This window comes from Myxine glutinosa, chromosome 2 (assembly GCF_964187855.1).
Source record: "Myxine glutinosa chromosome 2, kmMyxGlut1.1, whole genome shotgun sequence".
Taxonomy (NCBI): domain Eukaryota; kingdom Metazoa; phylum Chordata; class Myxini; order Myxiniformes; family Myxinidae; genus Myxine; species Myxine glutinosa.
The window spans coordinates 257,689,414-257,705,176 of record NC_136262.1 but is presented as its reverse complement, the minus strand read 5'-3'; the positions used below and the strand labels follow the sequence as shown (position 1 = coordinate 257,705,176).

Genomic DNA, 15,763 nt, shown 5'->3' with positions numbered 1-15,763 from the left:
AACTCATTCACAACTCATTCACAACTCATTCACAACTCATTCACAACTCACTTGCTAACTCATTCCTCAACTCATTCATCAACCTATTCATTCACACCCATTCACTCATTATCCAATACCAGTTAAAGAAAATACCACCATTTGTGAGGATGAACCCAATGAGGTGCAGGTTTCCTCATTATTGTCAAACCAAGCATTTTACGAATCTGCGGGGAGTGAAGTGGAGCATGGGGTGTTTTATATATATATATATATATATATATATATATATATATATATATATATATATATATATATATATATTAATGTTATATAATTATATAGAAGCAAAAGTATATATATTTATTTATTTAATAAAAGTGCTGAACTCTCGTTTTGAATGCCACACACAAGTTACACACGTTACCTTTCAGTTTCACAAGCCCAAGGCACCAGCTGAAGTAACAGAACACCGTTTTAAGGCAAAAACAAACCAAAATACTACATTTAAAACATAATAGTCAGTCAACGAAATTTTCATATCCATTGCATTTACGAACAAATACCAACAAGAGTGAGTACCGACCTAGACTTCACAAAGAGCTCTTCTATCGCGGGGCACGCCATTGCTTTCAACAATAAGAATTAAGAAGCACTTTCGACTTCCTCTTCCGCCAAGCTCTTGGCCCCGCCCCTTATCGCAAATATTTGTTTTAAAATGCCATATTTTAATGATTAGTTAATTATTATTATATTTTGTATAAACTGAGAGCCGTAAACGCCAAACATTTTATTTACCTTCCATTCACAGCAAGTCTTCATGGAACAATATTTATTTAAAATGGCGAGAAGATGAATTTACAAGCCTAGCTGAGAATACAGTAAAAATACATTTATGCCATGTTAGAAAAAAACTGGTTGTCGTTGCGAAGATCCAGGTTTAAAAATGGAAATGCCACCAAGTCGCACATCTGTGCAGCAAGATAAAGTTCTGCAACAGCGAGAGAGACATGGACTCTCATGGAACATGATCAGATCATGGATTAATTGGAGCGGGAGAGGAACAGGAGGCATTCGCAGGAAAGTTGATCGTCTCCACGTCGGTGCAGAAAGGTGGATTTGCCATTTGCACAAATCCGACCTGTAAGGTTACAGATTGAATCATCCAGGTCGGGGTTAAGGAATCATACACAAGCTGTGGAGAGAGAGAGAGACAGAGAGAGAGAGAGAGAGAGATATATATATATATAGGGAATGTAGAGAGAGGGAATGTAGAGAGAGGGAATGTAGAGAGAGGGATATAGGGAGAGGGATATAGAGAGAGGGATATAGAGAGAGGGAATGTAGAGAGAGGGAATGTAGAGAGAGGGAATGTAGAGAGAGGGAATGTAGAGAGAGGGAATGTAGAGAGAGGGAATGTAGAGAGAGGGAGTGTAGAGAGAGGGAATGTAGAGAGAGGGAATGTAGAGAGAGGGAATGTAGAGAGAGGGAATGTAGAGAGAGGGAATGTAGAGAGAGGGAATGTAGAGAGAGGGAATGTAGAGAGAGGGAATGTAGAGAGAGGGAATGTAGAGAGAGGGAATGTAGAGAGAGGGAATGTAGAGAGAGGGAATGTAGAGAGAGGGAATGTAGAGAGAGGGAATGTAGAGAGAGGGAATGTAGAGAGAGGGAATGTAGAGAGAGGGATATAGGGAGAGGGATATAGAGAGAGGGATATAGAGAGAGGGTTATAGAGAAAGGGATGTAGAGAGAGGGATGTAGAGAAAGGGTTATAGAGAGAGGGATGTAGAGAGAGGGATATAGGGAGAGGGATATAGGGAGAGGGATATAGGGAGAGGGATATAGGGAGAGGGATATAGAGAGAGGGATGTAGAGAGAGGGTTATAGAGAGAGGGATATAGAGAGAGGGATGTAGAGAGAGAGTTATAGAGAGAGGGATATCGAGAGAGGGATATAGAGAGAGGGATATAGGGAGAGGGATATCGAGAGAGCGATATCGATAGAGGGATATAGAGAGAGGGATATAGAGAGAGGGTTATAGAGAAAGGGATGTAGAGAGAGGGATGTTGAGAAAAGGATATAGAGAGAGGGATATAGAGAGAGGGTTATAGAGAGAGGGATATAGAGAGAGGGATATAGAGAGAGGGATATAGAGAGAGGGATATAGAGAGAGGGATATAGAGAGAGGGATATAGAGAGAGGGATATAGGGAGAGGGATATAGGGAGAGGGATATAGAGAGAGAGTTATAGAGAGAGGGATATAGGGAGAGGGTTATAGGGAGAGGGATATAGGGAGAGGGATGTAGAGAGAGGAATATAGAGAGAGGGATATAGAGAGAGGGATATAGAGAGAGGGATATAGAGAGAGGGTTATAGGGAGAGGGATATAGAGAGAGAGTTATAGAGAGAGGGATATAGGGAGAGGGTTATAGGGAGAGGGATATCGAGAGAGGGATATAGAGAGAGGGATATAGAGAGAGGGATATAGAGAGAGGGATATAGAGAGAGGGATATAGAGAGAGGGATATAGAGAGAGGGATATAGAGAGAGGGATATAGAGAGAGGGATATAGAGAGAGGGATATAGAGAGAGGGATATAGAGAGAGGGATATAGAGAGAGGGATATAGGGAGAGGGATATAGGGAGAGGGATATAGAGAGAGGGGTATAGAGAGAGGGATATAGAGAGAGGGATATAGAGAGAGGGATATAGAGAGAGGGATATAGAGAGAGGGATATAGAGAGAGGGATATAGAGAGAGAGGGATATAGAGAGAGGGATATAGAGAGAGGAATATAGAGAGAGGGATATAGAGAGAGGGATATAGGGAGAGGGATATAGAGAGAGGGATATAGGGAGAGGGATATAGAGAGAGAGTTGTATAGAGAGGTCACTGTTTGAAGGACGGTACAGCATTGAGAGAAATAGGATGTGGTTGTGAGGGGGGTGGGGGGGGGGGGGGGAGAGGTTACCTTTTGGAGAACGGTATGGCATGGAGACAAATAGGATGTCGTTGGGGGGGGGGGGGGGCAGAGAGGTCACTGTTTGGAGGTCACTGGCGATTTTTACTTTCATCGTTGAGATTAATACCGAACATAAGCTGCACAGGTGCAATCTCGGTGGTGTCATGGCAGACAGAATTCAATGCAAAGGCAAATTCGGAAACATGAAAATCGCATGAAAATCAGCAACATGAAGACACCATGACGTACAGTCACGTGAAAAAGTAAGTACACCCCTTGTAAAGTTTTGACTTTTTCAACATTTTTCAACATATTTCAACATACAGCTGTTTGATCTTCATTTCAACAATATTGATAGGTAAAGGTGATATTGAAGGAGCTGCGCTCCAACGCGAGTCGAAAGAATTGACGCGACCAAAGACGGAATTCGTCCGAGTTGCTTTATTGAAACAAAACAGCTCAGGTATTCTGACCAGCCCGTTTATCGGGCAGCAATATATATACACATTTATGCCGGGGCGTTTGCCCGGGAAAACCGAGACCGGGCATGCCCGGGTGTCAAGGGCGAGTCCTGGAAAGGCGAGTCTGGACATGCCCGGGCGTCCTGGACGCGGCCTGGCAAGTCGAGGCTGGGCGTGCCCGAGCGCTCTGGGCGAGCCCTGGAAAGGCGAGAGCGGGCATGCCCGGACGCTCTGGGCGAGCCCTGGAAAGGCGAGTCTGGACATGCCCGGGCGTCCTGGACGCGGCCTGGCAAGTCGAGGCTGGGCGTGCCCGGGCGCTCTGGGCGCGCCCTGGAAAGGCGAGAGCGGGCATGCCCGGGAAAGACGAGACCGGGCGTGCCCGGGAGGTTCGGGCGTGCCCGGGAACAGCGAGTCCGGGCATGCCCAGGAGAGGTGCGTCTGGGCCCGTCCGGACGAGCCCGGCATGGCGATCGCGCCCTGGCCGCGTCCTGGCAGGTGCAAGGCGATTGTGTACATTCAGCGGGAACCGCTACACACGCCCCTCCAGAATCGACCTGCACCGGCAGGGTCAATTTAAGGGGGGTCCGGATGACCCGGCCAAAGCGACCCCTGGAGGGTCGTGGGGGGGGGGGGGGTCCGATCTGGTGGTGGGTGGTCGAGCGGGGGGAACTGTGGACGGGGGGCGGCCTCGCCGCGGAGGAAGGGCCAAACGTGGTGGTCGGTCGACGTCCACGTGCGCCGGTTTGAGGCGGTCCACAGAGATCCGGTCCGACCGGCCGCCGACGTCGACGACGAAGGACTTGTCGCCCCGTCACAGGACCCGGAAGGGCCCGTCGTACGGCGGCCGGAGTGGCCCCCAGTGCACGTCATGACGCACAAAGACGTACTCCGCTGTGCGAAGCGCCGGGGGGACGTAGGACTGGGGGCCACCGTGGCGGGACGTAGGCATGGGGGCAAATCGTCGGGCGGCCTCCTGGAGGTCCGAGCGCTGGTGTGCGGCGGACCAGGGACTGGTAGCGTCGGGCACCAACTCGCCCGGGACGTGGAGCGGCTGACCGTAGACGAGCTCGGCGGCGGACACCCGGAGGTCCTCCTTGGGGGCCGTGCGGAGGCCCAAAAGGATCCACGGCAGCCGGTCGGTCCAACCGTCGTCCTGAAGGCCGGCCATGAGTGCGGCCTTCATGGAGCGGTGAAACCGCTCGCACAACCCGTTGGCTTGGGGGTGGTAGGCCGTGGTGTGGTGCAGCGTGACCCCCAACGAGCGCGCGACCGCGCCCCAAAGTTCGGACGTGAACTGTGGGCCGCGGTCGGACGAGATGTCCGCCGGTGCGCCGAAGCGCGCGACCCAGGTGGCGATGAACGCCTGTGCCACGTCGGCGGTGGTGGTGGAGGTGAGGGGCACGGCCTCTGGCCACCTGGTGGTCCTGTCCACCATGGTGAGCAGGTGGGTGAACCCCTGCGATGGGGGCAGGGGACCCACCAGGTCCACGTGGACGTGGTCGAAACGCCGTGCAGGCACGGTGAAAGGGGCTAGCGGGGCCTGGGTGTGGCGGTGGACCTTGGCCCGCTGGCAGGCCGTGCAGGCGTTGGCCCAGTCATGGACGTTCCGTCGAAGGCCGTGCCAGACGAAACGCGCCGACACCAGCTTCTGAGAAGCTTTCCGGCCCGGGTGAGAAAGGCCGTGGATGGAGGCGAAGATGCGGCGCTGCCAGGAAACGGGCACGATGGGTAGCTGGCCCTGGGAGACGTCGCAGAGCAGGACGGTGCCTGCGAAGGGGATGTCGGCCAGGCGGAGGCCTGTGTCCGCCGCCCGGAGGGCCTGCACCGAGGTGTCGGTGGTCTGGTCGGCCACCATGAGCGCGAAGTCCACGCCGAGGTGGACCGCGTTCGCGCTGGCCCAAGAAAGACAGTCGGCCACGGCGTTGTCTTTGCCGGCGACGTGCCGGATGTCCGTGGTGAATTCCGACACGGCGGAGAGGTGGCGCTGCTGGCGGGCCGACCACGGCTCCGTGACTTTGGCCATTGCGTAGACCAACGGCTTGTGGTCGACGAAAGCCGTGAACGGGCGGCCCTCCAGGAGGTGTCGGAAATGGCGAACGGCCAGGAATAGACCGAGCAGCTCGCGGTCGAACGTGCTGTATTTTAACTCGTTCGGCCGGAGTTGCCGGCTGAAAAAAGCGAGTGGCTGCCAAACCCCGTCCACCCATTGTTCATGGACGGCGCCCACCGAGTAGTTGGAGGCGTCCGTAGTGAGGGCGATGGGTGCGTTGAGCACCGGGTGAGCCAGCAGCGTTGCGTCGGCGAGGGCCCGTTTTGCGCTCGCGAAGGCCGCGTCCATGGCCGCGGACCAAACAATGTCATGCTTGGCCGGCTTGCCCCGGAGGGCCTCGTAAAGGGGCCGCATGAGCTGAGCAGCGCGGGGCACGAATCGGTGATAAAAATTCACCATGCCGAGGAACTCTTGTAGGGCCTTGATGGAACGGGGACGCGGGAACGTGGTGATGGCCTCGACCTTGGTCGGCAGCGGCACGGCCCCGGTCTTGGTGATGCGGTGGCCCAAAAAGTCAACGGTCGTCGTGCCGAAGTAGCATTTGGCCGGGTTGACAATTAAGCCGTGCTCGCTGAGGCGACCGAACAGTGTTCGGAGGTGGAGGAGGTGCTCGGCGCGGGACGTGCTGGCGACGAGGATGTCGTCCAGATAGATGAAAAGAAATGGCAGGTCGCGCAGCACGCCGTGCATTAAGCGCTGGAACGCCTGGGCCGCGTTCTTGAGGCCAAACGGCATCCTCAAAAATTCGAACAGGCCGAACGGTGTGATGACGGCCATCTTCGGGACGTCGGCCGCCCGGACAGGTACTTGGTGGTATCCCCGTATCAGGTCAATTTTGGAAAATATGACCCGTCCCGCCAAACGGGCGGAAAAGTCCTGGATGTGCGGGATCGGGTACCTGTCGGGGGTGGTAGCGTCGTTGAGGCGGCGGTAGTCGCCACACGGGCGCCATCCGCCCCCCGGCTTTGGCACGATGTGCAGTGGTGAGGCCCACGCGCTATTGGAGCGACGCACAATGCCGAGGTGCTCCAACGCGTCGAACTCTGCCTTTGCCACGGCGAGCTTGGCCGGGTCGAGGCGGCGGGCCCTGGCATAGACCAGCCGGCCCGTAGTGGGTATGTGGTGCTCGATCCCATGCCGCACTGCGACGGCCGAAAACGTCGGCCGCGTGAGGGCCGGGAATTCCGCGAGCAGGCGAGCGAACTCGTTCGCCGTCGGGAGGGCGCACGCCAGTTTGGTCGGCGCGGAGCTGCCCATCGTGCACGCCAGGGAGCTGAAGGTCTCGGCGTTGACAAGGCGACGTCGTTTGACGTCGACCAGCAGCCCGTGCGCGCAGAGGAAGTCGGCGCCCAGCAAAGCCATGGGGACGCAGGCGGTCACAAAGGTCCACTGAAAGCGCTGGCTGCCGAAGCAGAGGGTGACGTCACGCGGGCCGAAAGTGCGTATGGCCGAGCCATTAGCAGCGACCAAAGAGGGGCCGCAAACGGCGTCCCGCCTGTCCTGCTCGGAGGCGGGTATGACGCTCAGTTGGGCGCCGGTGTCACAAAGGAAACGCCGCCCGGACGCTTTGTCCCGAATAAAAAGCAAGTTTCCCGAGTGGCCGGCGCTCATGGCTGGGAATGAACGCCGGCCCGGCCGTTTCCCGAAAGTGCACGGGGGTCGGCACGTCCGAGCCTTGTGTCCGAACCTGGCGTGGTAATAACACCACGCCTGGTCAGGTGGAGGCCCCGGCCGTCGTGTCGGAAGCGGTCGGCGCGGCGTGGCAGCCGCCAGTTGCACCGGCAGTTCGGCCTCCAACCGCGCAGGGCGCTCGGGCGTCGCCTCGGACGGCGGCAGGCTCCAGGTAGCCGCGCCGATGTGTTGGCCCGCCGAGGAGATCTTATCGGCTTCCCTGGCGAGGGCGTGGGGATCGGTGATCGACGTGCCAGCCAGGGCGAGGCGTACCGGGTGAGGCAGCTGGCGAAGGAGGGATATAGAGAGAGGGATATAGGGAGAGAGTTATAGAGAGAGGGATTCGCCTGGGCGAACCAAACAGCCGCGTGACCCTCCCAGAAGGTAGGCAGTTTAAGAGTCACTGCCGTGTCCATGTCGGTAGGTCACCAGTGAAGGAGCTGCGCTCCAACGCGAGTCGAAAGAATTGACGCGACCAAAGACGGAATTCGTCTGAGTTGCTTTATTGAAACAAAACAGCTCAGGTATTCTGACAAGCCCGTTTATCGGGCAGCAATATATATACACATTTATGCCGGGGCATTTGCCCGGGAAAACCGAGACCGGGCATGCCCGGGTGTCAAGGGCGAGTCCTGGAAAGGCGAGTCTGGACATGCCCGGGCGTCCTGGACGCGGCCTGGCAAGTCGAGGCTGGGCGAGCCCTGGAAAGGCGAGAGCGGGCATGCCCGGACGCTCTGGGCGAGCCCTGTAAAGGCGAGTCTGGACATGCCTGGGCGTCCTGGACGCGGCCTGGCAAGTCGAGGCTGGGCGTGCCCGGGCGTTCTGGGCGAGCCCTGGAAAGGCGAGAGCGGGCATGCCCGGGAAAGACGAGATTGGGCGTGTCCGGGCGGTTCGGGTGTGCCCGGGAACAGCGAGTCCGGGCATGCCCAGGAGAGGTGCGTCTGGGCCCGTCCGGACGAGCCCGGCATGGCGATCGCGCCCTGGCCGCGTCCTGGCAGGTGCAAGGCGATTGTGTACATTCAGCGGGAATCGCTACAATATAATATAACAAATATCATGAAACATTTACATTTTGTAGTCCATTGTGTAATTTAAATAAACATAAATGCAAATTTCGCATGTGGAAAAACTAAGTACACCCCTACATTTATCACTACTTCAAATACCTAAAATTAGAATCAGGTGCACCAGCTCAGGTGCAAATGATTAGAACATCGTTGGAGAGGATCTTGGAGGAACCTGTCTTATTTAAACCTGACATTTAGTTTGGTTTGCTCTTTGTTGTTGAAGTGTGCGGCATCACCATGCCAAGATCAAAAGAGCTCTCTGAGGCCTTCAGAAAGAAGGTTATAGATGCCTACGGGTCTGGGAAGGGATTTAAAAAGATCTCCAAACAATTTGAAATCAATCATTCGACTGCCCGGAAGATCATCTACAAGTGGAGAAGATTCCAAACGACTGCCAACTTGTTCAGGCCAGGCCGCCCCAGCAAGTTCAGCCCGAGAGCAGACCGCAAGATGCTGAAAGAAGTCTCTAAGAACCCCAGAATGTCATCATGGGACCTACAGGTAGCTGTTGCCTCTGTTGATGTCAAAGTGCACGAGTCTACCATTAGAAAGAGGCTGCACAAATTTGATCTACATGGGAGGTGTGCTAGGAGGAAACCTTTGTTGTCCAGAAAGAACATCAGGGCAAGACTAAAGTTTGCCAATGAACACCTCGGCAAAGACCAGCACTTCTGGAACAATGTGCTCTGGACAGATGAGTCAAAGGTAGAGCTATTTGGCCACAGTACCAGAAGACATGTTTGGCGAAAACGAAAGACAGCATTTGACCACAAGAACCTGATACCAACTGTAAAGCATGGTGGTGGAAATATTCTGGTTTGGGGCAGCTTTGCTGCATCAGGGCCTGGGCATCTCACCATCATATAATCCACTATGAATTCTTCATTGTCCCAGAGTGTACTTGAGGTTGTTTCTGCCAAAGGGGGCAATACCACCTATTGTGGAACATCGTTAGAGATGTGACATACATTCTGACATACACGTTAGAGACATACATTCACACTTAAGCCAAGGGGGTACTTACTTTTTCCACATGCAAAATTTGCATTTATGTTTATTTAAATTATACAATGGACTACAAAATGTAAATGTTTGATGATATTTGTTATATTATATCACCTTTATCTATCAATATTGTTGAAATGAAGATCAAATAGCTGTATGTTGAAATATGTTGAAAAAGTCTAAACTTTACATGGGGTTTACTTACTTTTTCACGTGACTGTATGATCAGTCAGTGCCAATGTTTGCTTGAATAACAACAACAACAACAACAACAACAACAACAACAACAACAGGCATTTCAAAAGCCATTTTCCCTGCAAGAGCGGGGGTTAGCTTTGCGGTCCCCATGACTTTGGGGACCATGTTTGCTTGAATAATACCTTTAAAATTTATATTCCCATGTTATACCCAATTAGCTTGCGGATGATGTGCTGAAATGAACATCTGTTTAACATTCCGCTCAGCACAAATGGCTGGCAAAGCCTTTTTAAGTGAATTGTGGTCCATTATAGGGGACCAGTCTTTGAGGAGGGCCATAGCGGCAGAAGATCTGGCATAAAAATACGGAAGCAATTACCTGACCAGAAGATGATTTCAGAGGGGACACTTGTGTAAGTTTGGAAAAATGGTCAAGGATGACGAGAAGGTAGACATGACCGGCATAACTTGGGAAAAGGTCCCATTAGGTCTGCACCCAGAACATCCAGAGGTCGCTCGGATCTCGAAGACTGCATATGTTACCAACAGGACGTTTGTACAGAGGATTAGTTGATTGACAAATCGTACAACTCCTCATATGGCTGTGAATGTAGGCCCGCATCCACGGCCACCATAATACGACTGAGGGTTTTCCGGTGGCCTAAGTGACCTGCATTAGGTTTACAATAGTACTCACTTAGCACACTTGGCCTCAGTGATACTGGAACATCAGTAGCTCGATGGTTATTCAGGATTCCAAGTTTTAACTGGACCTTGCATTAAAACTTGGAATAACGAATAACATACAGTTTTGCCGATCCTGGTGTGTACCCTGGATAAGAATAGGTACACCGTATCCCTGCGTGTCGTAAAAGACGACGAAGAGGGTTGGCGTCAGGAAGGGCATCCGGCAATAAAAACATTGCCTCAAAAAGGGAACCATGACAATTACAAGTACATATGGGCAGGGTACAGCCCGAAGTGGAGATCAGTTTCTGAGGTTTGGGACATGGAATGTAGGGACAATGACAGGGAGATCAGGAGAAGTGGTGGAAGTATTGGTCAGAAGAAGAGTGGACATATGTTGTGTGCAAGAGACGAGATGGAAGGGAAGTGGTGTGAGAATGGTGAAGGGTAGGCAGGGACAGAAATACAAGTTTGTGTGGCAAGGGTGCCTGGAGGGCGTGAATGGTGTTGGTGTCCTGTTTTCTGAGGAGTTTGTAGACAGTGTGGTGAGTGTGACTAGAGTGAGTGATAGGTTGATGATGGTCAAAATGATGATTGGAAAGCTCTTGGTGAACGTCATCTCGGGATATGCTCCGCAGGTTGGTCGAAGCAATGAAGAGAAGGACAAGTTCTGGTGTGCGATAGAGAAGCTGATGGAAAACGTGAAAGATGAGGAAGTTGTTGTGGTAGGAGACCTAAATGGACACATGGGAAGGAGTATGGATGGTTTTGACGGAGTTCATGGGGGTTACGGATATGGTGTGAGAAATGGAGAAGGTGAAAGGATTTTGGAGTTTGCTGATGGAGCTGATTTGTTGATTTGTAATACTCAGTTCCAGAAAGAGGATAATAAGCTTGTTACATACACGTCAGGTGGGTCGACGACAACCGTTGACTACCTGATGGTGCATAGGCGAGATAGGGGGCACCTCCGGGACACAAAGGTGATCCCGGGGGAGGAGGCTGTTTCACAGCACCACTTGGTTGTCTGCGACGTAAGGCTGAAAGGTGCGAGGAGAGCTCGGCGGGTGAAGTACCAACCGAGAATGAAGGTGTGGAGGTTGAAAGAGGTGACAGTAAGGGAGGCATTAAAAGAGAGGCTGAGTAGGGTCGAGGATGATGTGGTTGAGCTTGAAAGTGGTTGGATGTCGATGAAAGCTAGTTTGTTGGGAGCCGTTGGTGAGGTATGTGGATGGACAAAAGGACCACCGAGGCACTCGGAAACATGGTGGTGGGATGATGAAGTTGGAAAGAGGATTGACGAGAAGAGGAAGAAGTTCAAGGAGTGGCAGAAGGCGAAGGGTACGGGAGCAGAAACAGCAGAGCATGAAAGTTATAAGGCAGCCAGGAAGGCTGCAAAGAAAGAGGTAGCAAAGGCGCAGGAGGCATGTAGGAAAATGTTCGGAGAACGCTTGGATTCGGAAGAGGGTCAGAAAGCAGTATTCAGGATTGCAAAGCAGATAGCGAAAGAGAGGTGTGATGTGATGTGGGTGAGTTGCTTGAAGGATGAAGTGGGACAAATCGTTGTCGACCCAGATGGAATTAAAGGAAGATGGAAAAGATATATGGAAATGCTGTTGAATACAGAGAATGAATGGGATGGCAACATAGAGTAACCCAGTTTTAGGACCGGCAGAGAAGATAACTGAGAAGGAAGTTGAGGAAGCGATAAAAGCAATGAAGGGTAGAAAAGCGGGAGGGCCGACGGGAGTTGTGGGAGATATGTTGAAGGCAGCAGGAAGTTGGGGTGTGAAGAGAATGACAGAGATCTGTAATCTGGTGGTGAGAGAAGGCCGCATTCCAGTGGCTTGGGAACTGAGTACCCTTGTCCCTCTATACAAGGGGAAAGGTGACCCTCTGGAGTGTGGCTCGTACCGAGCGATAAAGTTATTGGAGCATGGAATGAAGGTATTGGAAAGGGTGTTGGAGAGGAGGATAAGGAAGAAAGTGAAGATCGACGAAATGCAGTTTGGATTCATGCCAGGAAGAGGCACGACAGACGCGCTTTTCATTGTGAGGCAGTTGCAGGAGAAGTACATGGAGAAGAGGAAGAAGTTGTTTCTTGGTTTTGTTGATCTGGAGAAAGCATTCGATGGGGTACCGCGCAAAGTATTGACATGGGCATTGAGGAAGTTAGGAGTGGAGGAATGGTTGATCAGAGTAGTGATGGCAATGTACAAAAGAGCGCGCACAGCTGTAAGGACGAAGGACGGGAACAGTGGTGAGTTTGAGGTGAAGGTGGGAGTGCATCAGGGGTCGGTACTAAGTCCACTACTATTTGTAGCTGTGATGGAGGTGCTGGCTCAGAACGTAAAGGAGGGTTTACCGTGGGAGTTGTTGTATGCAGATGATCTGGTGTTGATTGCGGAAAGTATGGATGGACTGAAGGAAAAGATGAACACGTGGAAGGAATGTATGGAGACAAAAGGTCTGAAGGTGAATATCGGAAAGGCGAAGGTGATGGCAAGTGGTAAAGCATGTGGTGAGGTGGAAAGAACTGGGAAGTGGCCCTGTGCTGTGTGTAGGAAGGGTGTCGGAGTGAACTCCATTCAATGTACAATGTGCGCTGAGTGGGTTCATCAAAAATGTAGTGGTTTGAGGGGTCATTAACCAGTGTGGCAGCTACATTCAAATGTAAGGTGTGCACAGAGGGAGCTGCAGATGGAGGAAATGTTGAGTTGGATCTTGGAGATGGCGTGAAGCTGGAAGGTGTGAAAACATTTTGCTACCTCAGAGACATGCTGAATGGAGAAGGTGGATCAGACTCGGCAACGGTTGCTCGAGTGAGATGTGCATGGAAGAAGTTTCGGGAACTGAGTGGCGTGCTGATGATGAGGGGAGTGTCGTTGAAGCTGAAGGGAAAGGTGTATGCTGCATGTGTGAGAAGTGTTATGATTTATGGGAGCGAGACATGGGAAATAAACGTAGAGCAGCAACGAAGGTTGGAAAGGGTGGAAATGCGAATGGTTCGACGGATGTGCGGAGTATCGTTGAGAGAGAGGAAGACAAATGATGAATTGCGAAAGATGATGGGAATAGAGCCTGTGATTGATGCTGTGAAGAGGAACAGGTTGAGATGGTTTGGTCATGTGTTGAGGAAGGATGAAAGTGACTGGTTGAGAAGAGTGGTGGAAATGAATGTAGAAGGAAGCAGAGGACGGGGAAGACCGAGAAAGACTTGGCTAAAGATGGTGGAAGAAGAAATGCGGGCAAGGGGGTTAACAAGGAGAGATGCAGAAAATAGGGCAAAATGGAGAAGATTATCATGGGGACCGCAAGGATAACCCCCGCTCTAGCAGGGAAAATGGCCTTTAAAATGCATGTTGTTGAATACAGTTTTGCCATAGCCGAGAGATTCCTACTAGTTTTTCCTACTCTAGTGCCCAGACATCAATCTTGTCTTGTCTTGGCCAGACATGAGTCTTAGCAATGGTCCAGAAAAAAAAACTCGTCATTGCGTTGATGATCCTCAAGATCCGACAAACTCGATTTCACATCCACAGAAAAGGCAAAACGTTGGGTCTAGAATTAGATGAACATCAGGTACATTCATACTATTCAATGAATGGGAAGTCACAACAAGTTATATCTACACAGAAAAGTTGATGCCATTCGCAATGACAGATTCAGAGGTTGGGGGACCACCCCGGTCACCCAAGGTCCATGTGAAGTGGGGGCCCATGCAGGAGCGGATCATCATTGGAGTCATTGTAACTAAGAATTGTTGTAATAATGTCAGCCATTATTGTGCTCACCAGGCTAACAAAATAAAGGAAGAACTACAACCATAATGTATTCTGTCATCTTTAGCAGTCTTGATCGTTATGATTTTTTTTTTTTCACTTAGTCGAGGCTCGTATAAGAGCTAACACATATAACATACAATAAAGGGAGTGCGAGACAAGAGGGGGGGGGGGGGGGAGAGGGAAGCACAACACCCAAAGAGAACAGGGACATCAGGAGATCTGTGGAAGGGAGAGGACTAGGGCGGGTTACATAACATGGGATAAACAAGATGGACACTACAAGTGCTTTTAGGAAATAATACAGGGTATTTGAAGGACGTGGATTTGGGGTGGATTAATGGGGGTAGAAAAGATCAAGGTTTTAGATGGGGAAAGATAAGAGATGGTGGTGAACAGCTGTTTTGAAGACCTGGAGAGGGAGTGGGATTGACGAAAGATAAGACCTGGAGGGAGGAGTGGGATTGACAAAAGTTTGGGAGTTTGTTCTAGAGATGGGAAAAAAAGAAGAATGAAGGACTGAAGGTGAGGTCTTGGTTTTGGCAGTTTCACCAGAAGAGGGTTGCTGATAGACCATGTGCATCCTGCAGGAATATTTGGGGGACAGAGCACATACAGAGCAGGGGGAACTAGGGGGGAGAGGAGTCGGTAGAAGACAAAAATACCATCAACTTGCCTGCGGTGAGAGAGAGAAAGCCGGTCAGAATCAGCTTCATCGCGGGAGATTCCAATGATACTAAAAGCATTTGTTTCTACAGCGTGAAGCCGGGCTAGTTGTGAGGCAGGAGCACCAGCCCAGAGGGGTGAGCAGTATTCCATCAAGATGGGGGTGAAAGCTTTGTTTGTGGTGAGGAGCTCAGACTGCCCAGAAAGGACTTCGCACGACGGAGGATGCCCAGTCGGCGATTGGCTTTGGAGGCCAGCTTGGAAATGTGGTTTTCTCAGGAAATATCATGGCAGAGAATGAGACCCAAAAGCTTGAGTGACAGAATTTCTTGGAGAGGATTGTTGAGAAAGTAGATGGGAGGGTTGTCCAGACTATTTTTGGAGAGACATAGTAAGAGTGTGAGATTTGTCAGGATTGAAAGACATGTTCCACTTGTTTGACCAGTTTGTGATATTGCCTAGGTCTGCAGAGAGTGAAGAGGCTGCTGCCTGCCAATCTAAGGGTTGAGATACGGAGCGGCAGAGAGTGGCATCATCAGCAAAGAGAGAATATTCCAGAGAGTCGGTGAGATTATTAATGAAGACCAGAAAAAGCATAGGGTCTCCTTTCTGTTGTTGCACCCTCTGTTCTTTCCGTGCTTTATCCTCCCCAGGTTTCTGCCAGGCTCACACGTTCCACCATCAATCGACTTCTGGTGAAACTACCTACATCCAGGATGACTGCTCATCTCCAGTCATTTGTTGCTCCTTTTTCCTGCCTGTGGAACCAACTTCCACACTCTCTTCAATCTCATTCTTCCCTCCAGGTCTTCAACAGAGTTGTTCACTCAGATCATCACCGATGCAAAAGCATGAACTTTTCTACTCTCGATAACTCCCCACCACACCCCAATCCCTCTTTCCTCCAAATTTCTAGTTTTCCCTTCTGAGCGTTCCATCGTTTCTACACCAGTCCTCATTCATCCCATCCTTCCTGCCTAACCCGCTCCCCCCCCCCCCCCATTCCTCTCCACACCTATTGTTTGCGCGCCTCCTTCTGTCTTGGCCATTAGCTCTGCTGTTGGTGTCCCCTCCCCCTCTCTTTTCTGTTCCTTTTGCCATGTTGCATCCTGATCGGTTTTGTGTACTAATACTAGCTCTTCCATGAGCCTCGACTATGAATGCACAAAAATGTAAAAAAATTAAAATGTTCATCCTTGTGGAGGTATATGCTCTCTACCAAGTGCCGTTCATT

General features: G+C 51.2%; 1 protein-coding gene across 2 annotated transcripts in view; it reads right to left on the bottom strand.

Moving 5' to 3' along the window:
* The window catches only part of AUP1 (AUP1 lipid droplet regulating VLDL assembly factor), a 92,557-nt gene extending 91,878 nt beyond the window's left edge, over window positions 1-679 (bottom strand). For both annotated transcript variants that reach the window (XM_068105832.2, XM_078772487.1), the window contains exon 1: window positions 566-679. In XM_068105832.2, coding sequence (XP_067961933.2) covers window positions 566-606 — 41 coding nt within the window. In that variant the 5' untranslated portion in view covers window positions 607-679. The remainder of the gene's footprint in view (window positions 1-565) is intronic.
* Between the last annotated feature and the right edge of the window lie 15,084 nt (window positions 680-15,763).